The 27,602-nt window shown below is 41.9% G+C and overlaps 1 protein-coding gene across 1 annotated transcript in view; it reads right to left on the minus strand.

Moving 5' to 3' along the window:
* Nucleotides 1–27,602, minus strand: part of col5a2a (collagen, type V, alpha 2a) — a 59,896-nt gene that overhangs the window by 2,924 nt on the left and 29,370 nt on the right. The window contains exons 2-51 of the mRNA XM_021578900.3: nt 20,028–20,252; nt 19,766–19,785; nt 19,600–19,665; nt 19,187–19,240; nt 16,116–16,208; nt 14,781–14,858; nt 14,572–14,616; nt 14,425–14,478; nt 14,014–14,067; nt 13,663–13,716; nt 13,511–13,564; nt 13,355–13,408; nt 13,004–13,048; nt 11,082–11,135; nt 10,331–10,375; nt 10,195–10,248; nt 9,875–9,973; nt 9,746–9,790; nt 9,509–9,607; nt 9,145–9,198; nt 8,832–8,939; nt 8,528–8,581; nt 8,325–8,423; nt 8,189–8,242; nt 7,801–7,899; nt 7,643–7,696; nt 7,484–7,537; nt 7,255–7,308; nt 7,044–7,097; nt 6,854–6,898; nt 6,644–6,742; nt 6,418–6,525; nt 6,086–6,139; nt 5,586–5,639; nt 5,444–5,497; nt 5,281–5,334; nt 4,680–4,787; nt 4,531–4,584; nt 4,333–4,386; nt 3,970–4,131; nt 3,540–3,647; nt 3,311–3,418; nt 2,761–2,814; nt 2,516–2,623; nt 2,211–2,264; nt 1,795–1,902; nt 1,489–1,542; nt 1,283–1,390; nt 813–1,113; nt 386–567 (exon numbers count right to left, since the gene is read on the minus strand). Coding sequence (XP_021434575.1) covers nt 386–567; nt 813–1,113; nt 1,283–1,390; nt 1,489–1,542; nt 1,795–1,902; nt 2,211–2,264; nt 2,516–2,623; nt 2,761–2,814; nt 3,311–3,418; nt 3,540–3,647; nt 3,970–4,131; nt 4,333–4,386; nt 4,531–4,584; nt 4,680–4,787; nt 5,281–5,334; nt 5,444–5,497; nt 5,586–5,639; nt 6,086–6,139; nt 6,418–6,525; nt 6,644–6,742; nt 6,854–6,898; nt 7,044–7,097; nt 7,255–7,308; nt 7,484–7,537; nt 7,643–7,696; nt 7,801–7,899; nt 8,189–8,242; nt 8,325–8,423; nt 8,528–8,581; nt 8,832–8,939; nt 9,145–9,198; nt 9,509–9,607; nt 9,746–9,790; nt 9,875–9,973; nt 10,195–10,248; nt 10,331–10,375; nt 11,082–11,135; nt 13,004–13,048; nt 13,355–13,408; nt 13,511–13,564; nt 13,663–13,716; nt 14,014–14,067; nt 14,425–14,478; nt 14,572–14,616; nt 14,781–14,858; nt 16,116–16,208; nt 19,187–19,240; nt 19,600–19,665; nt 19,766–19,785; nt 20,028–20,252 — 4,007 coding nt within the window. The remainder of the gene's footprint in view (nt 1–385; nt 568–812; nt 1,114–1,282; nt 1,391–1,488; nt 1,543–1,794; nt 1,903–2,210; nt 2,265–2,515; nt 2,624–2,760; nt 2,815–3,310; nt 3,419–3,539; nt 3,648–3,969; nt 4,132–4,332; nt 4,387–4,530; nt 4,585–4,679; nt 4,788–5,280; nt 5,335–5,443; nt 5,498–5,585; nt 5,640–6,085; nt 6,140–6,417; nt 6,526–6,643; nt 6,743–6,853; nt 6,899–7,043; nt 7,098–7,254; nt 7,309–7,483; nt 7,538–7,642; nt 7,697–7,800; nt 7,900–8,188; nt 8,243–8,324; nt 8,424–8,527; nt 8,582–8,831; nt 8,940–9,144; nt 9,199–9,508; nt 9,608–9,745; nt 9,791–9,874; nt 9,974–10,194; nt 10,249–10,330; nt 10,376–11,081; nt 11,136–13,003; nt 13,049–13,354; nt 13,409–13,510; nt 13,565–13,662; nt 13,717–14,013; nt 14,068–14,424; nt 14,479–14,571; nt 14,617–14,780; nt 14,859–16,115; nt 16,209–19,186; nt 19,241–19,599; nt 19,666–19,765; nt 19,786–20,027; nt 20,253–27,602) is intronic.

A 27,602-nucleotide genomic window follows, 5' to 3' on the forward strand; every position in this document is an offset into this window, starting at 1 on the left:
TGATGAACTCACTTTTCAGGTACATTTCAATATGATGTAATCAGCAGTTATCGGTCATGTCGTAGTTATGTACATGTGTCACATTTACATAGCAAATATTATCTGTGATTGTCAAATGTGTGTCCATTGCTAGATTTAGTCTTCAGACTTGCTTTACAAAGAAAGTATTTTTCCTCAGCAATACTGCACTACCATATCAAATACTTTTATCCCATAATTTTGGTGGAATGCATGGAAGCAGAATTCCCGCAGACTTCCGAAATTAAACCACTGAAGGGGAACAATTTGAATACCCAGCGATCCAACAGGTCCCAGAGCAGTTTCCTTTCTAATTAGAACGCTAATCACAGTAATACATTATTATTGTGGTGAAAAATGGTCTTACTTGTGTTCCTCTATTGATATCAGCTCCAAACCACACAGGCTTCTTCCTTGAGGTGCTCCACCATACTTTCTTAGGTATGCTGGCGGGGTTGGCTGAGATGCAAGTCTCTCCCGTCTCCATATTACAATGTACTTTGATAGCATCCTCTGAGCTTCCTTGGTTTGGATCGACCCAGTATTCACCTGGAATAGAGAAAGAGAATATTGTCCCATCTGCCCTGGTCTATTTTTGACTTTTTTTTACCAAAGAGATGTTTCTAATGTGATTTAGGCATCCTTAGGGGTATAAGTTTTGCCAAAATACACACCACCCCACATCACATGAAGCAATGGCTGCATGATAAGACATGGTCTGAATACTGAAAAACTACCAAAAAAAACCACCTCATTGATGGACTTCCCTTTGCCTCATGGAAACAACAACTCACCGCTCTTCTTCAGTGGGTAGCACTGCTTCAAGTCCTCACAGGTCCTAGCCGGGTGCTTCCTGCTGCCGTCTGGGCTTTTCATGCTGTCGATCTGGCTGCTGAGGGCCTTCAGAGTGGCCTGAACACCTGGGTCCAGCTGCTGAGTGGCATTGCTGTTGGGCAGAGCCTCATCCTCATTGAACTCTGGAGGAGGGGGGCCAGCATCATAGTCGTGCATGCCGCCAAATAGGTCATCCATGGCAGCTGTGGGGGGTCCGGGAGGCCCGGGAGGACCATTGGGACCAGGCTCTCCGGGAGGTCCCTGCAAAGCAAAGAGTTATGGTAAATAGAGAGTAATTACAAGGTGTGAACAAATTAAGTGTTTTGACATTATGTGCCAAATGTTAATGACGTTTGCGCTGACTTCCCAGGAAATGTCCATATCAGTTGTCCATGTAGGTGAAATGATTTTGTAGTGGAAATTTACATGCCTCAGGTCCGATTTCGCCACTAATTCCACGGGTTCCAGGAGGTCCCATTGGTCCAGGTTGTCCGATGTACCCTTCTTTTCCTGGAGGTCCAACTGGTCCAGGGGGTCCCTATTATATCATACCATGATAAAGATCCATTATAATGAAACAAATACATTATGGTTGACAACATGGACCATAATTTAACAGTCTGATATGATACCTACTCTTTGACCGCTTGGTCCGATGATTCCTGATGCTCCCTGCTCTCCTGTTGTACCCTAAAAATAAAGGAGTAAATAATGAATATTGAGATTGATATCAACTTAAAAGGGTACACATACACTCATTGTTCAAAACATTAAGGACACCAGCTCTTTCCATGACATAGACTGACCAGGTGAATCCAGGTGAAAGCTATTGTGCAACTCGATATTAGTCCTTAATGTTTTGTACACTCACTGTATATAAGTTCTACTCAATTAAAGATAAGTATTTATTTATAGTATTTATATAAGTAAGATTTGACATACAGGTGGTCCAGGTAGACCCTGCAAACCGGTGAAACCTCTGTGTCCTTTCTGTCCTCTATCTCCATGGTCTCCGAGGTCACCCTTATCACCCCTTGGTCCTTGTGGTCCCTGTTGTTTCGAACGACACCATGCAATCACATTTTATGGGACGTCCAATGAAAAACGAGAAAGCTCTTTTTCTGTTTGTGGTTACGTGTCACCATACAAATATGCAAATGGTCAGTTCTCACACGAGTCAAGCCTAATGCTTTAGTAGTCAAAACCACAGCGTGCTGTGTTATCATTTCTTGATGGCTCATTTCTATTGGATATTGAATATGTTTGAACATAAAAAAATAACATTTATTGGTGGTTTAGGCATTAAAGTAAAATGAAGCGTTAACCTTTATTCATGTATATGTTTATGATGGTCTTACCGTTAACCCTCTCTTTCCTGCTGAACCAGGTGGACCGTTTGGTCCTCTGGAACCCTGTGTATGAAAGGATACCAACATTAGTTAATTAGATATATATATATTTTTTTTATGTTTATTTAACCTTTATTTAACTAGTCGAGCCAGCAAAGAACAAATTATTATTTACAATGACAGCCTTATGCCTGTATATAAGGAACATGTACACATTGTCAGGACCCTTCCCCCCCCCCATCTTATCTAATCTTGGGATTCTCATGTATTGACAAGGAAATTCCTTACATAAATGAAAAGGGCATAGTACGTACAGCGTCTCCTCTCTTTCCAGAACCACCGGTGGCACCGACTGGACCTGGAGTTCCTGGTTGTCCTGGGGTCCCAACCAGACCCTCTGGACCATGGTCCCCTCGATCTCCCTGTTGAACTCATCGAAATCAGAACCATAAAATGTATATGCTCCAGAAGGTTGTAAGGCATTTGGCTTGCTGTTTCAATACGGTTGGTCAAGCACAATAAACAATATGAGACATTCTGGACACAGTGTTGCACCTACCCTTTGACCAATGACTCCATCTTTGCCTGGCGGCCCATCAGATCCAGCAGGACCCTGGAGGAAAACAACGTATTGTGAATAACTACTGTAACTTGTACGAAATATGTGAGGGATGTTCAAAGAGGGGCTATGCGTTAAAGGGTATTATGAACTGGGTGGTTCGAGCCCTGAATGCCGATTGGCAGACAGCCATGGTATATCACACCATATGTATGACAAAACATTTATTTTTACTGCTCTAATTACGTTGGTAACCAGTTTATAATAGTAATAAGGCACCTCAGGCGTCTGTGGTATATGGCCTCAGGGGTTTGTGGTATACTCCGCGTTGTGTCGTGCATAAGAACAGCCCTTGCCGTGGTATATTGGCCATATACCACACCCCCTTGTGCCTTATTGCTTAAATAATTCACTCTCTAGAATTCCCTTTTAGCCAATCAGAAACTAGTATTTGACAATGCCATGGTATAAACTCTCTTACTGCTAGCAACAAGAGGACAAATAGTGAAGTGAAAAGTTTTGGCGAAAAAAAATGTAAGGGGGAACTTACATTGGGACCAGGATCACCACGAGGTCCGTTGGCACCAGGAGAACCGATCGGGCCAGTGGGGCCTTTGTCTCCCCCAGGTCCTGCAGTCCCCTGTTTTCCTGGAGGACCCTACAAACACCACAGGGACAATGGAATCTTGAGGAGCACTGTGTAACATGCAATGTGGAAGCAGCTCAGATTGCGGACACATTAGTGGGATTCAAACAAATGTGCAGAAATCAGAACATACTGCTGGTCCTGGAAGTCCCAGCATTCCACGCTCTCCCCTCTGACCAGGAAGACCCACAATGCCTCTCTGTCCTGTTGTTCCGGCTGGACCTGGAGGTCCATCAGGACCCTGTGGAAACAAATCCAGTTTATATTGTCTAGCTTTGCCATGTAACAGGGTTGTGGTCAATCCAATTCAACAAGACTCAAACTCCAAATTCAGTTCTGTTCATGAATTGGATGATTCCTGATATTTTTGTTTAGGTTTTTGGATAAACTATTATACAGCAATGTGTTTCTGCACAAACAATTCCTGAGGTGTACTTTTATGTTCTAACCTGGCATGAACACATCTGATTCAACTTATCAAGGACTTGGTGATGTGCAGCCCTTGGGATTCTCCCAGGAACGGATTGAGAAACATTGTTATTCAGCAAAACGTAATAGTTTACCGTGGGTCCGTCTTCCCCAGAGTCTCCTTTGTCTCCTGAGCCCCCGGCTGGTCCTGGGGGGCCTCTTTCTCCTTGTCTTCCAGGGGATCCATTCTCTCCACGAAGGCCAGGAGGACCCTCTTTCCCAGGGGAACCTAGGGGTCCAGCCTCTCCAACTGGACCCTGTTACAAAGAGAATGTTGTTTTGTTACTGTTGTTGTTGTTCTTTATCTCTGAGAACAATGTGAAGTGTGTAAGTAATGGGTGATCAGTGGTTATAATGTTGTAGTCAAAAGCGAGTGGCATATTGAAATGATAACTGGTGGCTACTTCCAAATTGATACATTAACCAATAGAACCAATAGTGGTTTGGTGATTACTTACAGTTGAGCCTGGTGGTCCAACCCTGCCTGCAGATCCAGGGAAACCAGTGGGGCCCTAAGAGTGAAAAGATGAGAAGATCTACATGGTTACTATTTATTACATGGTTATATACTATCTGTACCACATGCATCAATACCTGGGCACAATTCCTGCCACAGTCCCAAGAGGCTTTAGTCATAATTCATAACATGAACTTACAGGTGCACCCTGGGTTCCTCTTCCACCCTTCAGTCCAGCCACACCGACAATACCCTGCGGAGAGATGAAGATTGCTGAATGAGATAGTTCCTCCTGTTTAGTCTGTTGTCTGATAATGTAGCACAAGATAATGTAGCGTGTTAACTCACAGGAGGTCCATGGGATCCAGCCAAGCCCTGAGGCCCTGGAGAACCAGCATCACCCTTCTGACCAGGCTCTCCAGGCTCCCCCTTGACTCCTGGTTGACCATCAGGTCCCTGTATAAGGACAAAAACACACCAAGCCTGAGAGCTGGAAACAGCCCAAATGCACTATTTTTCTTACTAGAAAGCACAAAAGGGGGTCTAAGAATATGAGATTATAAAAAGCATTATACAGTATATTGAATGCAGTACATATGTAGGATCTTAATTTGAGCCACTTTTCTACAGCAGGAAAATAATCCTGCAGCAACAGGAAATGTGAATAATTATGTGTATTATAATTCATTTTTGTAGGGGTTGAGAAAGAGCAACGTCAACACAAGCATTTCGCTACACTCGCATTAACATCTGCTAACCATGTGTATGTGACAAATACATTTGATTTAATTTTTATACATTTTTCATAAGGGAACATTTATCGCAGGAAGGTTCTCCTGCAACAGGGTGCTCAAATTAATATCCTACATCTGCATGACATGAATTGTTATGATCACTATGACTCCGTTTGTCGTCTCATAGGCATGGGTTACAGAAAAGAATGACTTACGGGTGGTCCACCAAACCCAACGGGACCAATAGGACCAGGTTCACCACGGGGTCCCTGGTGGAACAGAATATAAATAGAGCATTACAATGCCATAATACCTGATATGATCAAGGTAAATGTGTCATTGTATGCTTTAATACTCAATGTCCAGTTGTCCACTCACAGGCATAGCTCTTGATCCATGAGGCCCGGGAGGACCTTTAGGTCCAGCTTCTCCCTGCAATTACAACAGGTTTTAGTTCTACTCTAACAACAAAAGATGAACTAACTAAACATTTTTAGCTTTTGGCAAACTATGTCTTTACTTTTTCACCGCTAGGTCCATTGGGTCCGGGTGGGCCGAGAGGACCAGGAAGACCCTGAGGTGAGAAAACATATTTTTAGGGGAAATACATACCATACCATTTTTGACTCGTGCAATGAATTGAGCAGACAATTGTTTCTCTGACAGAATATGCAGCAACATGTTTCCAAACGGACTTTCACTGTAACAATCCCCTGTAGAATAACTCATCCAAGAAGTGTCTTCTTTTTTATAAATTTTTTTACAACCCTTAAAGTACAGATAACTTATCCTGTTCCGACACAATCACTGCATGCCAGCAGTGATTGAACTGTATGCATATGCTTGGTGAGATCCTGGGGCAAGCACTTTTCAAACGAGACAAATCTGCTTTCTGTCTTCACATGATCAAGACACAAAACTATTTGTCTTAGGCCAGAATAAGAAACCAGAATAAGAAATTACAAAATGTGTGCTAGTGTTACATTGAAGTGAAAGAAGTCACGTGTAAATTTGACTCACTCTTGCGCCATCATTTCCAGGTGTACCTTCTGATCCCTTCTCTCCACCAGACCCCTAAATGATGGAGAATGTCACGTGTCAAAATCCGACAGTTAATATTATTTATTGTGTTCTCATATATATATATATATATATGCAATTGTTTACTTCAACCCCCATTAGCTACTTGTTATTTTAACAATAGCTACTTCTTGGGGTCCACACAAAAGAAATTGTAGAAAACAATCATACAAATACAGCAAGATGGAAACAAAGACACTGAGATAGATATAGATCATCTCCCATGGATATGATAGGATGAGAAGCTGATGATGCAGTGTGTGAATACTTACTCTGTCGCCTTTAGGCCCAGGAGAACCAGAGATCCCTCGCTCGCCAGGCATCCCCTGAAGACCAGGAGGGCCTAGGTCACCAAGACTACCAGTGGGACCAGGACTACCCTTTGGAGGAAAAAAAGCAATGGGTTCATATTCATGTTTTCAGACTAAAAAATCCAATACACATAACCCTCCATAGTGGCTCCATATTACTATATCTCTATACATGGACAACAAATACCTTTGGTCCATCGGGTCCTGGTGCTCCGGGGATTCCCTTGGCTCCAGCCAAACCGAGAGGTCCGAGTTCTCCTCTCTCCCCTGGGATTCCACGCTCTCCCTGTTAGGCACAAAATGTCTGTCAGTCATGCTGTGTCTACTGCAATACTACATTGTATATATGTGCAATATATTCCAATATATATTGATATTAGTAAAATGATCAATGTACCCTTGGTCCAATCTGGCCAACAGCCCCTCCTTCTCCAGGGATACCCTAAACAAGATAAAGAAATTCATACTCCATCGTCATGATGTCACAAATGAGTATTGCATCCCATGAAATAGAGGATCTACAGTATTTATCTCATTAGATATATACTTCAGCTAATTCAAACAATGCAAGTGTTCATGAAACTCACCAGATCACCTGGTTTTCCTGACTCTCCAGGAGGGCCTGGGGGTCCAGGTAATCCCTAATACACAAAAGCATATACACTTTAGATGACGACAACAGTGCCCAGTTGATTCAATCATCCCTTATGAGTTACAATCTTTGTTGCCACTTTCAGTGATCAACTGCTGCTTGTGAACAACATCCATGCATCTATGACAAAATCCAGAATAACCTACCTGGAAACCATTCACTCCAGGTGGTCCCTGTTCTCCTCTTTCACCTGCAACGCCCTTCAGACAAAGAGAGAATAATTTTTTTTTGAAGAGTTGGTTATGAGAGAGTACACTTTACAAATCAGATGTGCAGTGGCGTTGCATAATATTGACTGATAGGAAAATGCTGTACCAAAATGTTTAGTACGAGATATCAGTCATAACGACAATCAGAGAAAAACAGTTGACTTACCGAAGGGCCAGCGGGACCGGCAGGGCCAACTTCCCCCTCTTTCCCAGGAGGACCCTAGAAAGGAAGTCATCATTAGTAAACGTCCTCATGAACACAATTTTCCCCATAAACACGTATGAGGGCAGAGGGCATTTAGTGTTCATTGACATCCGTACTCACTCTTTGTCCTGCCACTCCCAGAGATCCTTGTTCGCCTGTCTTCCCTGGGTCTCCCTATGATTTGAAAAGACAAGAAGTCATTCAAGTAATCATGAGGAGAAAGGAAAAATGTGATAGCAAGATATCTTGAGAAGGTTAGAACTTCCAAAGTTCCTTACGTTAAAGCCCTTTGGTCCAGGTGTTCCCATGGTTCCTGCAGGACCTCTGGTTCCAATCGACCCTGCTGGTCCTGGGCGGCCATCTTCTCCTGCTGGACCCTTCAGACAGAGGGCACGAAAACAACTCTTACCTCTGGCTGTTCATTCAGTGTTATGACTACTGATACTAATGGTCAAACCTCGAAAAGAGGTATTCTCCGGTCATTGATCACCTGACAAATAGCCTGTCTAAGCCTTGTTTGTGTATCACTGAAAGCATTCATTTTTAAGAACACTTGCTGGAGAGGTGGCAATCACTGAGTGCATTACCTTTTTCTCTACAGTTGTTATTTTTTGTTCAACTCTGACCTAAATTGGATGTGTGTAAACACTCTTTTGTCAACCTTACCAGTGGTCCTGGTTTGCCCTCTGCTCCCTGGACTCCCGGAGTGCCAGTCAGACCCTACAAAACAACAGACAAAATTATGAGCCTCAGAAACAAAGACAACAATCTTGGAAAGCTATTCATGATATCTTCACATTACCCGTGCGCCTGGGAGGCCGGGTTCACCAGTGCGCCCGGGATCCCCTCCGGAACCTTTAGGCCCAGATATGCCAGAAAGTCCACGATCTCCTTGAGCACCCTTCAGGAGAAACATATTAGTGAATTAGGTTCGGGCTGGGGCTCCTGTCCTAAGAATCCAGTCTAATGACCACCGATGTAGCTGTAATGGATCTCTGTCTGTACCTTAGGTCCAGGTAATCCATCAGCACCAGGGAAACCTCTGTTACCAAGAGACCCCTGCAATACAAATGCCCATCCATATATGAAATGAGGACACATACGATACACCAAGATTACATCTATGACACAATATATTTTCTGCACAGGATTGAGGATATCAATGTCAGCTAAATCAATTGGATTATGAAGTGGAATACATTTGAGATGGACGACTGAAATCCATCCTGAGGAGTTTTATGTTACAGTCACTGACCTAAATCCTAATCATCTAGAAGTGTTCAGTAATAGAGGCCAACGGTAGACTCACCCTCTCACCAACAGGACCGGGTGGTCCTAGTGAGCCAGAGTCACCCCGAGTTCCTCTCTTTCCCTCCTCCCCCTGCGGCCCGATTACTCCTTGGGAACCAGGGGGACCCTATGAATCAAAACAAACTATATTTAGCATTTGTTTAACCATCTCAATACACTTTGCTCCAATTATGACAGTGTCTGAATTTCATTCAATGGGAAATAATGAGCGTGTAGACATCCAAGTATTGTACAATATAACACGTACTGTACATAATAGTATTAATATTGTACATATTCTCTGTGAATGGTCACATATTATTTGGGCTTACAGGTTCTCCTTTGGGTCCGGCCTCTCCTTTGTACCCAGGTATACCAACATCTCCCTGAAAAAAAGACGAGAGCCATAAATATACTGTATCACTATAGTAACATTATATTCTGCACCTGAGATAATGTATAATGTATCATAAAATGAAAATCGATATTACCATCTTGTCAATCAGTCAAACAATTGTTCTGCAGTAATGGTACATTAGTTAGGTGATCTGGGCCATATTATCTGTGCTTTGGTAAAGTTATGCATGCATGTCATAACATTGACAGTGTATGTATACATCTATATGGTACATGAATGAATGGACCTCCCATGAGTAGAAAATTACTTCTATCCAAAGTAAACGGATGCCACATTACCAGTTGACCTTTGATCCCAGGCTGTCCAGTGCTTCCCTGAGGTCCGGGTGGACCATGGGGGCCGAGGTGACCCCCGGGACCCTGCACACCCATAGTACCCTACAAAACAACAAGAATATCTCTCAATAGACATCAATCTTGATCGTATGAATCTAGGTATGCTATGTTATAATACCATTATGTTGATAATACAATTATGTTGAAAATTAGGTACTAGATTCATGATAATATACGTACCACTGGACCCTTAGTACCTGGCCCCCCGTCTGTTCCTGAAGGACCCTAAATATAGCAAATATTTAATGTTAAAAGTACAGCACAATGATGTTTAACAAAGAGAGTAGGTGTTATAAATAAGACCCTTACTTGTTGGCCAGTAGATCCTGCCCTGCCTTGGTGTCCTGTCTCGCCTCTCTGTCCCTGTTGCCCCTCGGGCCCCCGCACTCCTGTGGCACCAGGTTGGCCCTGGAGAATAGAAACAGAAATCCTCATGAGTCCATTTTATGTACATACAGTAGTCCTACATTACCTTATTAGTTAGCTATATACTGTATGTTATTAGGTTGCATTTACAACATATTGCATACACTGCTACATAAACAGCCTCCGAAGTTACTATTTAAATCACATTGATTTGAACATGTATTGCATACTTAATGTTCTACTTGATAGTCTACAGTACTTGCCTTCATTCCTGGAATTCCTGGATAACCTGGGGGACCATTGATACCTAATGGACCCTGCAAGTATAACACCAGAAAATTGAATTAACGAATAGCTCAAATGCTGTATTATATTAGTAGCAACTGCAGGCCAACTTACCATCGGACCAGATTTACCAATGTTCCCAGGAGGACCTTTCATTCCCTACAATCAAAAAAAAATAAAAAAAATAAATAAATAAATTGGATTCACACGTAATACAATCTACAATTACAATTCTTGTAAAGACATGCATCGGAAATTTGTATCATGCACACTTGTCAAATACATAAAATAGATTTAAAAAAATAATTGAGGACTTGTAATGGTGTGAGTGGATGTAACAATATCTTGTTATCTGGAGTCATTACATTTATACTTTTGTATATAAAAATGAGCAATACAATTGAGAATGATATTAACCTTAAGATCTATGTAACATCATTTTAAAAATCCATCAAAATCCGACAGTTTAAGCTAGAGATATTTTTTGCAAGGGCTGCGTCTCAAGGATCCACCACATCCACCTATGTCGGCCTTCTGCATCTGCTTTGGAAGGTGGTCGAGCTAAAGTGGTGTTTGTCAGACCATGAGACATCCCGAAAATCGGTCTTCTCACTAAAACGTCTGTCGCGTCCACACAGACCACTCTATAGATGAGACTCTCACAAACACGATGGTTTTCTTCATTTTGCTCTCCGACCCCACAAGCCCTACGGGACTTGCCTAAAGTCTGTAACACTGATGTGCCAGCTTCTGTAGCATCCGAACCGTTTGGGCTATGAACTGAAATAAACCCACTGTCGAGAGAGGAAACTCTCACGAACAAGATGGCGTTAACCCCCCCAACTTTAAGTGTTCTCATTCTTACCGGCACTCCATTTGCTCCTAAGCGACCTCTCTCCCCAGGCATGCCTCTAGGGCCCTAAAATGAGCAATTAATCATGATTACTTTTAGTGTGGCAGAGCAATAAACATATGAATTACCATTAAGCAATAAACATATAAATGTAAGGAAAAAGTAAAAGTTGGAAATAGGTATTAAATGGCAGAGAGTTGATAAACTAGGACTAGTCCTGCAAATACCAAAATATGCTGCAAACACACCCATGTTATTATTCAACTTTTATTTATAAGGGGGATCAACTGAGACCAACGTCTCATTTGCAGTAGAGCCTGTTTTCAATACAAAGGAAAAAAACACACATACAGTGCATTCGGAAAGTATTCAGACCCCTTGACATTTTCCCCTGTTTTTACATTACAGTCTTACTCTAAAATTGATTACATTTTTTTTCTCAGCAATCTACACCCAGTACCCCATAATGACAAAGCAAAAACAGGTTTTTGTTTCTAAAACTTGACCAGGCCATGAGGTCGAAGGAATTGTTCGTAGAGCTCCTAGACAGGATTGTGTTGAGGCACAGATCTGGGGAAGGGTACAAAAAAATGTCTCCAGCATTGAAGGTCCCCAAGAACACAGTGGCCTCCATCATTCATGAATGGAAGAAGTTTGGAACCACCAAGACTCTTCCTAGAGCTGGCCTCCCGGCCAAACTGAGCAATCGGGGGAGAAGAGCCTTGGTCAGTGAGGTGACCAAGTACCCGATGTTCGCTCTGAAAGAGCTCCAGAGTTCTTCTGTGGAGATGGGAGAACCTTCCAGGACAACCTTCTCTGCAGCACTCCACCAATCAGGCCTTTATGGTAGAGTGGCCAGACAGAAGCCAGACATCACAGCCTTTTGGAGTTTACCAAAAGGCACCTAAAGGCCCTCAGACCACGAGAAACAAGATTATCTGGTCTGATGAAACCAAGATTGAACTCTTTGGCCTGAATGCCAAGCTTCACGTCTGGAGGAAACCTGGCACCATCCCTACGGTGAAGCATGGTGGTGGCAGCATCATGCTGTGGGGATGTTTTTCAGCGGCAGGGACTGGGAGACCATTCAGGATAGAGGGAAAGATGAATGGAGCAAAGTACAGAGAGATCCTTGGTGAAAACCTGCCCCAGAGTGCTCAGGACCTCAGACTGGGGTGAAGGTTCACCTTCCAACAGGACAACAACCCTAAGCACACAGTCAAGACAATGCAGGCAGGAGTGGATTCGGGACAAGTCTCTGAACGTCCTTGAGTGGCCCAGCCAGAGCCCGGACTTAAATCCGATCGAACATCTCTGGAGAGACCTGAAAGTAGTTGTGCAACAACGCTCCCCATCCAACCTGACAAAGCATGAGAGGATCTGCAGAGAAGAATGGGAGAAACTCCCCAAATACAGGTGTGCCAAGTTGCAGCGTCCTACCCAAGAAGACTTGAGGCTTTAATCGCTGCCAAACGTGTTTCAACAAAGTACTGAGTAAAGGGTCTGAATACTTAGGTAAATGTAATATTCAATTTGTTCATTTTTAATACATTAAGCACATTGCACTGTTTATGGTAATGTACAGTAATGTACAGTACAGGCATAATGTACTGGTAATGTACTGGTAATGTACAGTACAGGCATGGCTCCTCATCATGGGCTGCATCCATGTAGTGCCTTCCAATGCTTGTCTCCTTTCATTCTTCACTACACTATGAAGAATCTAGACTGGTCAAAGCTAACACTAGGTAGGCATCCACCATTTTGCTTTAACCTATCATATATTTTGTGAACTGTGCAGACGGAGAGGAGTCTTCCAATGAACCAATAGATCCTTATCAATAAAACATCACAATAAGGTTCAGTGTGTTTTGTCAGTGACTGCATAAGTTGCTAGTACACAATACTGTATATTTAAAATGTTTTCCACTTACCATAGGGCCAGGTGTGCCAATCGGACCAGTGGGACCTAATGCACCCTAAGAGATCAATTACAAAAACATTGCATTCATCAATACATGCCTTTCAAAACTTTACAGTATGCATATACTTAATATATACTGAACAAAAATATAAACACAACATGTAAAGTGTTGGTCCCATGTTTCATGAGCTGAAATAAATAAAAGATCCCAGAAAAGCTTAGGTTCTGTGTATATTATACACTCATCTATATCTATATGAATATCACTGACATATCATGACAAGAAATGACTATGATGTCAATATGAATCATGAAAACATAGTGAGCGAGTTATGGATATAACATCATATAGAGGCTGTACCTTGGATCCTACAGTTCCAGTTTCACCTCTTAGACCAATTGGACCTGTGTGACCCTGAAACAACAAAGTGTATTTCTCCATTAGTGGACAATAATGGCGTGACACATGAGTTCACAGTGAGGTTCTTTGAATGTTTGTTGGGGGGGTCATACTTACTCTATGGCCTTTCAATCCGGGAGGCCCAGGTGTCCCTGGAAATCCTCGAGCTCCCTGAAATACATGGTATTTTAGTACAGTGTCAATACAGTATTACAGTCATTTTAGTCATCATTTCAAGTTTAACACTGCCGTTATTATATATAACTTACCGCTGATCCAGGGAATCCCATCTCTCCCGGATTTCCTGGTTTTCCTCCTTCTCCCTAGGATGACATCATAATAAGTTAGTAAACATGGCCATTTGCTATGTATAAAGTATGATGTTTCTTACACATCATACTTGAGACCACACAAGTTGTGTTCATTCCAAATGGTCCTGGTTAGTACACTTCCTATCTAGCATGTTCACGTCTTTCGAGATGGTTTCTGTTGGGAAGCATTTCCCACAACACAACAGACTCGTGAGGCAGACGACATTACCACGAGCCCACTAAAACCATGTCTTTCATACGCAGGGTGGCGTCAGTACTTCGGCTGAACAGAGATGAGCGTTTACTCACGTCTTCACCCGGCTTTCCCGGTGGACCTTCAGGTCCCCTTTGTCCAGATGTACCCTGCAACAGAAGAGAATTATAAGACCTTGAATAAAGGGGTTATACATGCTTATGACAAGCCCTACAATGCACTAGAACTGCATCATCATTTATTATGCCTGTCTGCTTTGTGAAAAGTGTGACCAGGAGATGAAATGGTCAACGTAAACAGTTGCACAGAAATTGTGTCCACGACCATGTATGCCTTCTGACATTCTACAATCTGTCAGTTGTGTGTTGTTTGAGAAGACGAATGTGACTACTGTGGTGCCAACATGATTCAAGGTGTTATTCTCATAGACACGTTGTTGAGAATTGTTGCAACAGACAGGGAACACCTGACTAGAAACATGACATGTGACAAGGAGAATGTCATACCATGTGACCTGGATCACCGACTTCCCCAGGGGGTCCTTGTGGTCCAGCATGGCCCTGAGAGAGAGAGTGAGCGAGAGAGGTTGGTGAACGGCTAACTCCAAATAAAGTTGTTTGAAATTATTTCTTCATGGGTTGCTTTTAACTTACAGGGTTTCCATTTGGCCCAGGAGGTCCTCTTGCTCCTGCTTCCCCCTAAAACACAGATAACATCATTGCACACACAATCATTACTTTAAAAAAAGTATGGCCCCACAGACTCAATATTTGATACATCACAAAAGTTGAATTATCCAAGCCATAGCAAAGAAATATGACACGAGACTTCTGTGACCCAAGATAGTGTCACTGCTTCTTACACTAGTTCCTGGCACCATGGCCGTTTGGCCGGCAGATTTCTCATCCCCAAAGCCTCCAGCCATCTGAGCTCCCAGTCCCTGGAGAAACAGAACAGTGATTTAGAGTATTGGAAATGCATTCTGCAACTCAGAGAACACTCAGCATCTCAATGGGACAGCTAACAGCCAGGGGTGCTGTCCTGTCCCCATACTTTGTTTCTCAATAGGCCAGATAATGTCCAGATAATCAATCTGCTAATGTTTTATGGTTAGGGTCGTTCATGCCCCCCCCTCCCCCCTCATTATCACCTCCCCCCACCCCACTCCTCTACTTCACGCCTCGTATCAACTGCTCCCTCATTAGTCAGGTGAAGCTTCCTGCCATCCAGGACCTCTATACTAGGCGGTGTCAGAGGAAGGCCCTAACAATTGTCAAAAACTCCAGCCACCCTAGTCATAGACTGTTCTCTCTCCTACCACATGACAAGCGGTACCGGAGCACCAAGTCTAGGTCCAAAAGGCTTCTTAACAGCTTCTACCCCCAAGCCATTAGATATCTGAACTGCTAATGAAATGGCTACCCACACTATTTGTATCCCCCCACCCCCGTTACACTGCTGCCAGTCTCTGTTAATTATCTATGCATAGTCTCCACCTACATGTACATATAACCTCAATTACCTTGACTAACCTTTGTCCCCGCACATTGACTCTGTACCGGTATCCTCTGTATATAGCCTCACTACTGTTATTTTAATGCTGCTCTTTAATTATTAGTTATTTTTATTATCTATTTTTTACTTAACACTTCTTTTTCTTAACACTGCATTGTTGGTTAAGCATTGTAAGTAATCATTTCACTGTTGTATTCTGCACATGTGACAAGTAAACATTTGATTTCATGCAGTCAGTCTCTCCTCAACTCTTAGCCAATAGAGACTGGCATGCATTGTATTTATATTAGCCCTCTGATTACAATGAAGAGCAAGACGCCTGGGTCAAACAAGGACATTTCTAAGTGACCCCAAACTTTTGAACGGTGGTGTATATTTAAGCAATAAGGCACGAGGGGGTGTGGTACATGGCCAATATACCACGGCTAAAGGCTGTTCTTATGCATAACACAATGTGGAGTTCCTGGATATACCCCTTAGCAGTGGTATTTTGGCCATATACCACAAACCCCAGTGCCTTATTGCTATTATAAACTGGTTAGAAAAATTATTGAGCTGTAAAAATAAATGTGTTCTCATACCCATGTAATACCACAGCTGTCAGCCAATCAGCATTCAGGGCCACCCAGTTTCTAATTCACATTATACATTGTTTATGAGGGGTGTGTATTGTAGTACTTACCCCTGGTGGACCCTGGTTTCCTGCAGGTCCGGGTTCTCCTGGATTTCCAGGCACACCAGGCTCTCCGTCATATCCTGCTGCTCCACGTAGCCCCTTCAATTAGATAATGTCATGTTAATATAAACAGGACGAAGTAATGCATTACAGGTTCATATGGTGTCATTCATTATGTGCCAAATCATAACTTGATGTGCGACCTACATTTCTGCTCAAACCATGTATTGATATCAGTGACACTTGAGTTACGGCTCTCCATTTAGGTTTAGTAATATATGTGTAGACATTCATATTGCCTTCTGGTTCTAAAGCATGTTTTCTAGTTGATATGCAATGACAGTGGATGATGAAAATGGCAAAAAATGAGAGAGAAAAAAATGATTACAGTGTATGCTTGACAAAACTGATAAATTGAATCGAGGGTGTTAAACATAATATGAGAGGCAGACCAGCAACATATGTCATAAATCATAAAGACTAATGTTGTTCTGCTAAATAAGATTCTGCTTAATGTATGCCCTCAATATGATCAGCATTCCAATGAGGGCAGCATATAAATGCATAATTTATTATTTTGTCGTGTACTGAATTTAAACAAAATGCATACGTTTGCGGAATGGGTCTATCGGAATGTTTTCCAATGCTAATAACGCTAATGTATTGTCCATTTTTGTTTGCGCAATCTCTTGATCATCAAGACGTAATTCATCAAAGAGACAAATCTCCAGAAAGTGCACAGCACATCAATTTGAACTATCTTCAAGTCATGTAGTCTCCATTATCTTTGAAGACATTGTATTATATATAAGCATGACAATAAAAGCCATTAATAAATTAATCCATCTAATTCTATTATAGTTATCACATAAAGTAGCTGCTTCTTTGAAATATCCTAATTCAATAGAGACTAAGAAGTAAGTTTATTATCATGTCTCAGCTTGATTAGGCTCAAGAAAAAAATTAAGGCTGTGCTATGCTTAAACAAAAAGGCTTGAGGGGTTGTGGTATATGGCCAACATACCACGGTTAAGGGCTTTTCTTATGTACGACGCAAAGCGTAGTGCCTGGATAGAGCCCTTAGCTGTGGTTTATTGGCCATATACCACAAACCCCTGAGATGCCTTATTGCTAGTATAAACTGGTTACCAATGTAATTAGAACAGTAAAAATAAATGTTTTGTCATATCAGTGGTATAGGGGCTGATATATTGTCTTAGCTGGGTGCTTAGGGTCGTTGTCCTGTTGGAACGTTGTCCTGAGCGCTCTGGGGCAGGTTTTCACCAAGGATCTCTCTGTACTTTGCTACATTCATCTTTCCCTCTATCCTGAATGGTCTCCCAGTCCCTGCTGCTGAAAAACATCCCCACAGCATGATGCTGCCATCACCATGCTTCACCGTAGGGATGGTGCCAGGTTTCCTCCAGACGTGATCTTGGCATTCAGGCCAAAGAGTTCAATCTTGGTTTCATCATTTAGGTGCCTTTTGGCAAACTCCAAGCGGGCTGTCATGTGCCTATTACTGAGAAGTGGCTTCTGTCTGGCCACTCTACCATAAAAGCCTGATTGGTGGAGTGCTGCAGAGATGGTTGTCCTTCTGGAAGGTTCTCCCATCTCCACAGGAACTCTGGAGCTCTGTAAGAGTGACCATCGGGTTCTTGGTCACTTAATTGACCAAGGCCCTTCTCCCCCGACTGCTCAGTTTGGCTGGGCGTCCAGCTCTAGGAAGAGTTTTGGTCGTTCCAAACTTCTTCCATTTAAGAATGTTGAAGGCCACTGTGTTCTTGGGGAACTTCAATGCTGGAGAAATGTTTTGGTACCCTTCCCCAGATCTGTGCCTCGACACAATCCTGTCTAGGAGCTCTACAGTCAATTCCTTCGACCTTATCTCAGCTCACTGGTCACCATAACAACACCTACCCATAGCACGCGTTCCAGCAGGTATATTTCACTGGTCATTTCCAAAACCAACACCTTGTTTCCTTCCAGTTCTCTGCTGCCAATGACTGGAACGAATTGCAAAAATCACTGAAGTTGAAGACATATCTCCCTCACTAACTTTATCCATCAGCTGTCAGAGCAGCTTACCGATTGCTACCTACCTCATCCCAAATTTGTTTTTCTGCTCTTTTGTACACCAGTATTTCTACTTGCACATCCTCATCTCCACATATATCACTCCAGTGTTAATTGCTAAATTGTAATTACTTCGCCACTATGGCCTATTTATTGCCTTACCTCCTTACTTCTTTTGCACACACTGTATACAGATTTTCCTATTGTGTTATTGTGTTTGTTTACCCCATGTGTAACTCTGTGTTGTTGTTTTTGTCACACTGCTTTGCTTTATCTTGGCCAGGTCGCAGTTGTAAATGAGAACTTGTTTTCAACTGGCCTATCTGGTTAAATAAAGGTGAAATAAATAAAAAATTAAAGTAAAAAAATGGCTTGGTTTTTGCTCTGACGCACTGTCAACTGTGGGATATGTGTCTTTCCAAATCACGTCCAATCAATTGAAATTATCACAGGTGGACTCCAATCAAGTAAATGCGTGTCAAGGATGATCAATGGAAACAGGATGCATCTGAGCTCAATTTCGAGTCTCATAGCAAAGGGACTGAAGACTTATACATTTGAAAAACGTTCTAAAAACCTGTTTTCGCTTTGTCATTATGGAGTATTCTGTGTAGATTGATATGGGAAAACGTTATTTAAACCATTTTAGAATAAGGCTGTGGAAAAAGTCAAGGGTTCTGCATACTTTCTGAATGCACTTTACCTCAAACGCCTTTCCCAAATCAATCAAAGTTTTTACAAGATAGTCACTGTGTTGACTGCACAGGCGGGTCCACATGGATCATACTACTTCTGAGGGGCTGTCACATAAAAGGGTGATCACACTATTGCTTTAGTCCCAGGACAAGGAATGATAAAGGATTTGAGATTTGGCAAAGATCCCTTTTGAATCAAAACATTTTTTTTTTGTCAATGTGCCAATGGAGATAATTATGCAGTACAGAACTCAAGCCTTGCTAAAGCATAATGTATTTGCTCTGTGAGTCATGTTTGGAACGTACAGGTCTTCCTTTCTGTCCTCGGTCCCCTCTGAATCCTGGCGATCCGGGAGGCCCCTGTTTTTAGGACAAAAAGAAGGGATGAAAAAGTCACAATAGCGTAGGCACAATAATGTTCCTTCATAAATCCTTCATGATAATATCATTACTATAGAAACAGAGTAAAGTCATTCCGGATGCTCTGTCAAATACAGTTGTACTACACAGGAATCCTTTCAGGTCAAGTTAAAGGTAACTGTTCTCTTCTGCCATCTAGTGTCGACTCAAAGAGTTTCACAAAACCAACACCACAACTGAGAAACAGCTGGTTAGCTACATGCACCAACAAAGCTGTATGTTGTTGAATCACAACAAAGTTCCATATCATAAACTCAGTTTATAATAGACTTTTAAAACAAAGTGAACTATAAGCTTACCATAGGCCCAGGACGACCTCTGATCCCTGTCACCTGTGGCACTTCTCCAGGTTCTCCTTTCTGACCCTACAAACGAAGAGCAAGAAGGCAGAAGTTGCTCCACCGTTTAAATTAAATTAGTAATACGATATTATAAAGATGTATCACAATGATATATTAAGCTTACCCTGTAGACTCTGCCACCATCTGAAAATGACAGAACATAACAGACATAAAGAATCAAGTCACAAAAGCATCTAGTCTACGATGACTTCATTGTCATGAGGGGAGTTGATTCTTATTTTCTTCATAGCAAAGCACTGGGTTCACACGTATTTACATTAATAGTTACACATTCATGAACAGTTCACACTGGGTTCTCTCATAAGAAATGTTTTTCATGACTTGGGGTCACAACAAATTTCAGGTCACGCTTTCCGACAACTCACCAGGTCTGCCGTTGCCAGTGGTGTCTGAGCCGCCCTCGCTCTGGCAGATGGGACAGCACTCGCCCTCGGGGATGGTCACCTTCTCACAGTTGGACAGCTCATCGCACTGGATCTCGTCACATAGGACGGAGCCGCTGTCGCACACGCAGATCCTACATGGCTCTGGTTTCCAAATGTCTCGGTTGGTGTACACCTGGCCATCAACCGTGCAGCCCGCGTCATCTCCTGTGGAAGGCGGGACCGACAGGACAGGTCAGACAAAGGTCAGAGTTCAGCCATGGAAAGTCAAACTTAATGCCCCCTTCCTAAAAATATTTTCTGAATAGTCTCAAATGCCAGGATATAAAATGAATGTGGAAAAATACAAAATAATGGCAATAGGAAAAAGAAAAAGAAAAACTCATGCTCTACAGAAATCTTTTAAGTGGACCACAAAAAATATTAAATACTTGGGATGCTTAAAGTGACAACAAACAACAAATATATAAAGATGACTTTATCCCATTTCTCAAAAATATGAAAGCAGATCTAATTAAATGGAACACAATTCCAATCAATCTATGTAGAATAAAACTCTTCAGAAAGGCATGGCTCCCAAAGTTTTTAATAGCAATGACCCCACCAAACACATTCCTTAAAAAGTATACTCGGTCATAACAGACTTTATATGTGCAAATAAAAGTCTAGAATTTTAAGCTTTCAGACATGGAATTGTATCAACTCACCACACAAGGCTTTTACTTGTGAAATATAGTTAAATGCACTAAAGAGGAACAATAGGTACATATTGAAGATACGCATGCTCGTCCCCATAATCTTTTTAAGTGTATATTTTCAAAGGATAAAGCTGACAACATAAAAATAAAATAAAAATAAGGCCAATGTTCATGCACCAAGGGAATGGAATTAGCATAATATAAAAAAATCCCCATAAAATCCATCAGTTTAAACTAAATATCTGTTTTCTTTACATTGGATGAGTCTCAATCCATTGCATCCCCTTATGTAACACTTCTGCATCTGCGGTGAAAGGTGACAGAGCTAGAGCAGTGCTTGTAAGAACATGAGACATCCCGAAAATAAGTCTTCTCACAATTTTTTGTCTGTTGGCCTACAAACTATTATGACCCCTCTATGGAAAGATGAGACTCTCATGAACACGTTTTTGCTTTACGAATCCCACAAGCGTCTTTGGAATTGTCTGAAGTCGGTACAGCCCGATCTGCCAACTTCTGTCTGTAGCGTTCGAACGGTTTGAGCTACACAGTAAAATGACCCTTCTAGGTAAAGGTAGGATGCCCACTGACCTCACAAGACTCATCTGATGGTCCCCTGGTACCAGTCAAAACAAAATGAAGGAATTATACACTACCGGTCAAAAGTTTTAGAACACCTACTCATTGCAGGGTTTTTCTTTATTTTTTACTATTATCTACATTGTAGAATAATAGTGAAGACATCAAAACTATGAAATAACACATATGGAATCACTTAGTAACCAAAAAAGTGTTAAACAAATAAAAATAGATTTTATATTTGAGATTCTTCAACTAGAAGGTGTTATGGTGTTGGGTGCTTTCAAGTCACAATTAACCAGTGTAACAGTATAATTTTAAACCGTCCCCTCGCGCGAACCAGGGACCCTCTGCACACATCAACAACATTCACCCACGAAGCGTCGTTACCCATCGCTCCACAAAAGCTGTGGCCCTTGCAGAGCAAGGGGAACAACTACTTCAAGGTCTCAGAGCAAGTGACGTCACTGATTGAAACGCTATTTAGCGCACACCGCTAACTAAGCTAGCCGTTTCACATCCGTTACACTAGCATGGCTACCACAGCATTCTGCAGCGATACGACATCCCATCTGGTTTGGGTTTAGTGGGACTATCATTTGTTTTTCAACAGGACAATGACCCAACACACCTTCAGGATGTGTAAGGGCTATTTTACATATAATTAGAGGGATGGAGTGCTGCATCTGATGACCTGGTCTCCACAATCCCCCGACCTCAACCAAGTTGAGATGGTTTGGGATGAGTCAGACTGCAGAGTGAAGGAAAAGCAGCCAAGAAGTGCTCAGCACATGTGGGAACTCCTTCAAGACTGTTGGAAAAGCATTCCAGGTGAAGCTGGTTGAGAGAATACCAAGAGTGTGCAAAGCTGTCATCAAGGCAAAGGGTGGCTATTTTAAGTATCTCAAATCTCAAATATATTCTGATTTGGTTAACACTGTTTTGGTTACTACATGATTCCATATGTGTTATTTCATCGTTTTGATGTCTTCACTATCATTCTTCAATGTAGAAAATAGTAAAAATAAAGAAAAACCTTTGAATGAGTACTGTAGATGTTCTAAAACTTTTGAACGGTAGTGAATATGGAGACTGTTTAGTAATAAAAATAAGGGGTTACATACATGTAAAAAATCAAACAAAGGTTTCCAGATCTTTCTTAAATCTCTTAGATATAGGATAGACACATTAGAACAAACTTCCTTTTGGGTCTGTCTGTTGTTCCATGTACTTCCTCTGTTAATTGATGCATTTATATGGCATAATAACAGTAAGGTCAAATAAATGTTTTCATCCAATAATTTTGGAATATATTTTTTTGATAAGTCAAGAGGTCTTAAAATTCAAAATCAAATAGAAAAATGATCCTTGGAATGACCGTCTTAAAACAATTCCATATAGCTTAGTAGTACTTTGGACTGACCAATGTAGATATTTTCAAAGAAATGCACAACATTTTTATCTGAAATCTTTTGGACATCAGAGCAATCTTAAGGGGATCCTATTTGATTCAGAAAAGGATATTCATATGATGGTTAAGATATACAAAAACTTGCAGAGAGCATATCCAACTGACAATCTCTTTGAAAAAATATAAACCTTTGGCACTAAGACTAAAAATAACTGATATTGGCACAAGATTGAGGGAATGTTGTAATATATCTAACGAAAATGCAATGAAAATCTAAGCTTAATCCAGTATAAACCAAAATATAGAACCGAAGAGACAAAATGCACAAATTCTACAGCACAACGGCAGAATCATGTCTGAAGTGACAACAATGCATCCATTATAGGTCTGCGGTCAAACGACCACCCCTCATCACTGTTAAACACTCCCTAAAACACTTCTGCGAGCAGGCCTTTCTTATCAACCTGGCCTGGGTATCCTGGAAGTTGAGGATGCCTGGTTCTTTAAAAATAATTTCCTCACCATCTTAAATAAGCATAACCCTGTAGATGTAGAACTAAGAACAGATATAGCCCTTGGTTCACTCCGGACCTGACTGCCCTCGACCAGCACAAAAACATCCTGTGGCGTACTGAACTAGCATTGAATAGTCCCCGCGATATGCAACTTTTCAGGGAAGTCAGGAACCAACACACACAGTCAGTTAGGAAAGCAAAGACTAGCTTTTTCAAACAGACATTTGCATCCTGTAGCTCTAACTCCAAAACGTTCTGGGACACTAAAGTCCATGGAGAATAAAAGCACATCCTCCCAGCTGCCCACTGCACTGAGGCTAGGTAACACTGTCACCACCGATAAATCCTCGATAATCAAGAATTTCAATAGGCATTTCTCTACGGCTGGCCCAACCCCGGGCCAACAGCTACGCACCCCCCACAGCTACTTGCCCAAGACTCCACAGCTTCTCCTTCACCCAAATCCAGATAACTCATGTTCTGAAAGAGCTGCAAAACCTGGACCCGTACAAATCAGCTGGGTTAGACAATCTGGACCCTCTATTTCTAAAATGATCTACAGCCATTGTTGCAACCCCTATTACTACTCTGTTCATCCTCTCTTTCGTATCGTCCGAGATTCCCAAAGATTGGAAAGCTGCCGCGGTCATCCTCCTCTTCAAAGGGAGAGACACTCTAGACCCAAACTGTTACAGACCTGTATCCATCCTGCCCTGCCTTTCTAAAGTCTTCAAAAGCCAAGTTAACAAACAGATCACTGACCATTTCGAATCCCACCATACCTTCTCCGCTGTGTAATCCGGTTTCCGAGCTGGTCACAGGTGCACCTCAGCCACGCTCAAGGTACTAAATGATATCACAACCGCCATCGATAAAAGACAATACTGTGCAGCCGTCTTCATCGACCTTGCCAAGGCTTTCGACTCTGTCATTCACCTTATTCTTATCGGCAGACTCAACAGCCTTGGTTTCTCAAATGATTGCCTCGCCTGGTTCACCAACTACTTCTCAGATAGAGTTCAGTGTGTCAAATCGGAGGGCCTGTTGTCCAGACCTCTGGCAGTCTTTATTGGGGTGCCACAGGATTCAGTTATCGGGCCGACTCTTTTCTCTGTATGTATCAATGATGTTGCTCTTGCTGCGGGTGATTCCTTGATCCACCTCTACGCAGACGACACCATTCTGTATACATCTGGCCCTTTGTTGGACCCTGTGTTAACAAACCTCCAAACAAGCTTCAATGCCATACAACACTCCTTATGTGGCATCTAACTGCTCTTAAATGCTAGTAAAACTAAATGCATGCTCTTCAACCGATCGCTGCCCGCACCCGCCCGCCCGACTAGCGTCACTACTATGGACGGTTCTGACTTAGAATATGTGGACAACTACAAATACCTATGTGTCTGGCTAGACTGTAAACTCTCCTTCCAGACTCCTATTAAGCATCTCCAATCCAAAATTAAATCTAGAATCGGCTTCCTATTTCGCAACAAAGCCTCCTTCACTCACTCTACCAAACATACTGACTATCCTACCGATCCTCGACTTCGGCGATGTCATTTACAAAATAGCCACCAACACTCTACTCAGCAAGCTGGATGCAGTCTATCACAGTGCCATCCATTTCGTCACCAAAGCCCCATATACCACCCACCACTGCAACCTGTATGCTCTCGCCGGTTGGCCCTCACTACATATTCGTTGCCAGACCCACTGGCTCCAGGTCATCTATAAGTATTTTCTACATAAAGCTCCGCCTTATCTCATCTCACTGGTCACCATTACAACACCCACCCTTAGCACACGCTCCAGCAGGTATATTTCACTGGTCATACCCAAAGCCAACAGCCACTTTGGCTGCCTTTCCTTCCAGTTCTCTGCTGCCAATGACTGGAACGAATTGCAAAACTTGCTGAAGTTGGAGACTTATATCTCCCTCACTAACTTTAAGCATCAGCCATCTGAGCAGCTTACCGATCACTGCAGCTGTACGTAGCCCATCTGTAAATATTCCACCCAACTACCTACCTCATCCCCACATTGTTTTTATTTACTTTTTTGCTCTTTTGCACACCACTATTTATACTTGCACATCATCATCTGCACATCTATCACTTCAGTGTTAATTTGCTAAATTGTCATTTCCTCGCTACTATGACCTATTTATTGCCTTACCTCCATTTGCACACACTGTATATAGATTTTTCTATTGTGTTATTGACTGTACTTTTGTTTATCCTACGTGTAACTCTGTGTTGTTTTTTTGTCGCACTGATTTGCTTTATCTTGGCTTGGTCGCAGATGTAAATGAGAACTTGTTCTCAACTGGACTACCTGGTTAAATAAAGGTGAAATAAAAATGAAAATAATCCATGCCTTCTGGAAATGCTATAATATCCAAAAGTTATGGGCAGAGTTAGAATAGTTGGCTGTCAGAAGTATTCCAATGTAAACGTAATTTTTATTCACCTGTCTGCATATTTCAAGATATGGCATATGAGGCATGGGATGGACTATACCTTTCCCATCAATCATCTTGAAAAAATGCATGCTTAAAAATTGGTAATCAACAATCCACCGTCGTTAACACAATGGAAAGGTCAAATCCTTTATTATCTAAATGTAGAAAGTGGGTGGGCGACTGAGAGAAACAAAACGGTGCAGTTTGAGATCATGTGGCGGAGAGTGATGCAGGCGCTGGAGATGGGAGGGTGGGTATGGGGGAATGAGGAGGTGTGATGTCGTTGATGGTTGTGTGTGTCTGTGTGTTGTCATTTGCATATGTATGTTTAGCATTTTTTTCAAAGAAAGATAAATAAAAACAATTCTATTAAAAAGTCAAAGTGAGTAACTCAAAGGAACTTTGATGGGAAGGAGCATGTTAGGGAGATCTGCTTTTCTGTGTAAAAATGTATGAGAATAGAGACAGGAAGAAATTGAACGCTCAAAATTAGACCACTGCTCTTGAAATTCACTTTAAAGATTATGTGGTGTCATTTTTCATTTTTACAATATGTTATAGCTAAATGCTCCAAACCAAAGGGAGATGGCACAGAGGATACCCAGTTCTGAGTTACTATATTATTATTATTATTATTAAGATAGGCTAGATGTTAAATGTTGAAAAAGAGCAAGTAACATGAAGAAATGAGTCATTTAAAGCAAAGCCCTGGTTAAATGTTATACTTCAGACATGTTCTCATAGCTCACTTCCTACTGGCTTTCTATGTAGCTTTATAATAGATTACAGGTTTCCTCCCTAGACTCTGACATCGCTAAACCTTCTGCTTTCTTTGCTATCATGCAGTATCACCAACAACAAAATTACACAAACCCAAATGGACACTTAAAACACGGAAGAGTTAATGCAGGGCCATCTGGTACTGCATCGCAGTGCTTGAGGCATCACTACAGACCCGGGTTCGATCCCAGACTGTGTCACAACCGACTGTGACCAGGAGTCCCATAAGGCGGTGCACAAATTGCCCAGCACATTTCGGTTAGGGGAGAGTTTGGCTGGGTGGGGGGGGGCTTTCCTTGGCTCCTCGTGCTCTTGCTACTCCTTGTGGCAGGCCGGGCGCTTGCAGGCTGACTCAGTTGTCAGTTGAACGGTGTTTCCTCTGACACATTGGTGCAGCTGACTTCCGGGTTAAATGGGCGGGGGTTAAGAAGTGCAGTTTGGCAGGTCATGTTTCGGAGGACGCATGACTTGACATTTGCCCCTCCCGAGCCCATTGGGGAGTTGAAGCGATGAGACACGACTGTAATTGGATATCGTGAAATTGTGGGAAAAAGGGGGTAAAAAAATAAATGATCATAAATCAACAACAGTTAACTGTGTCGGTGCGTTAAGCATTAATGTGGAACATATCTTTTCCATTTGGTACTGGATAACATTTCAGTTCAACTGCAGGGAAAAGAGGGTTCTGGAAAAGGTGACCGTCGGTTGGAGTGAAATAATCTGTCTGTAAACAATTGTTGGAAAACCGACTTGCCAAAACAATAGTTTGTTAACAAGAAATTTGTGGAGTGGTTGAAAAACGAGTTTTAATGACTCCAACCTAAGTGTATGTAAACTTCCAACTTCAACTGTATACACAGTGGGGTAAAAAAGTATTTAGTCAGCCACCAATTGTGCAAGTTCTCCCATTTAAAAAGATGAGAGAGGCCTGTAATTTTCATCATAGGTACACTTCAACTATGACAGACAAAATGAGGGAAAAAAATCCAGAAAATCACATTGTAGGATTTTAATGAATTTATTTGCAAATTGTGGTGGAAAATCAGTATTTGGTCAATAACAAAAGTTTATCTCAATACTTTGTATTGGATGATCAATGGAAACAGGATA

The sequence above is a fragment of the Oncorhynchus mykiss genome, chromosome 22, assembly GCF_057628025.1.
Source record: "Oncorhynchus mykiss isolate SJ-2025 chromosome 22, ASM5762802v1, whole genome shotgun sequence".
Taxonomy (NCBI): domain Eukaryota; kingdom Metazoa; phylum Chordata; class Actinopteri; order Salmoniformes; family Salmonidae; genus Oncorhynchus; species Oncorhynchus mykiss.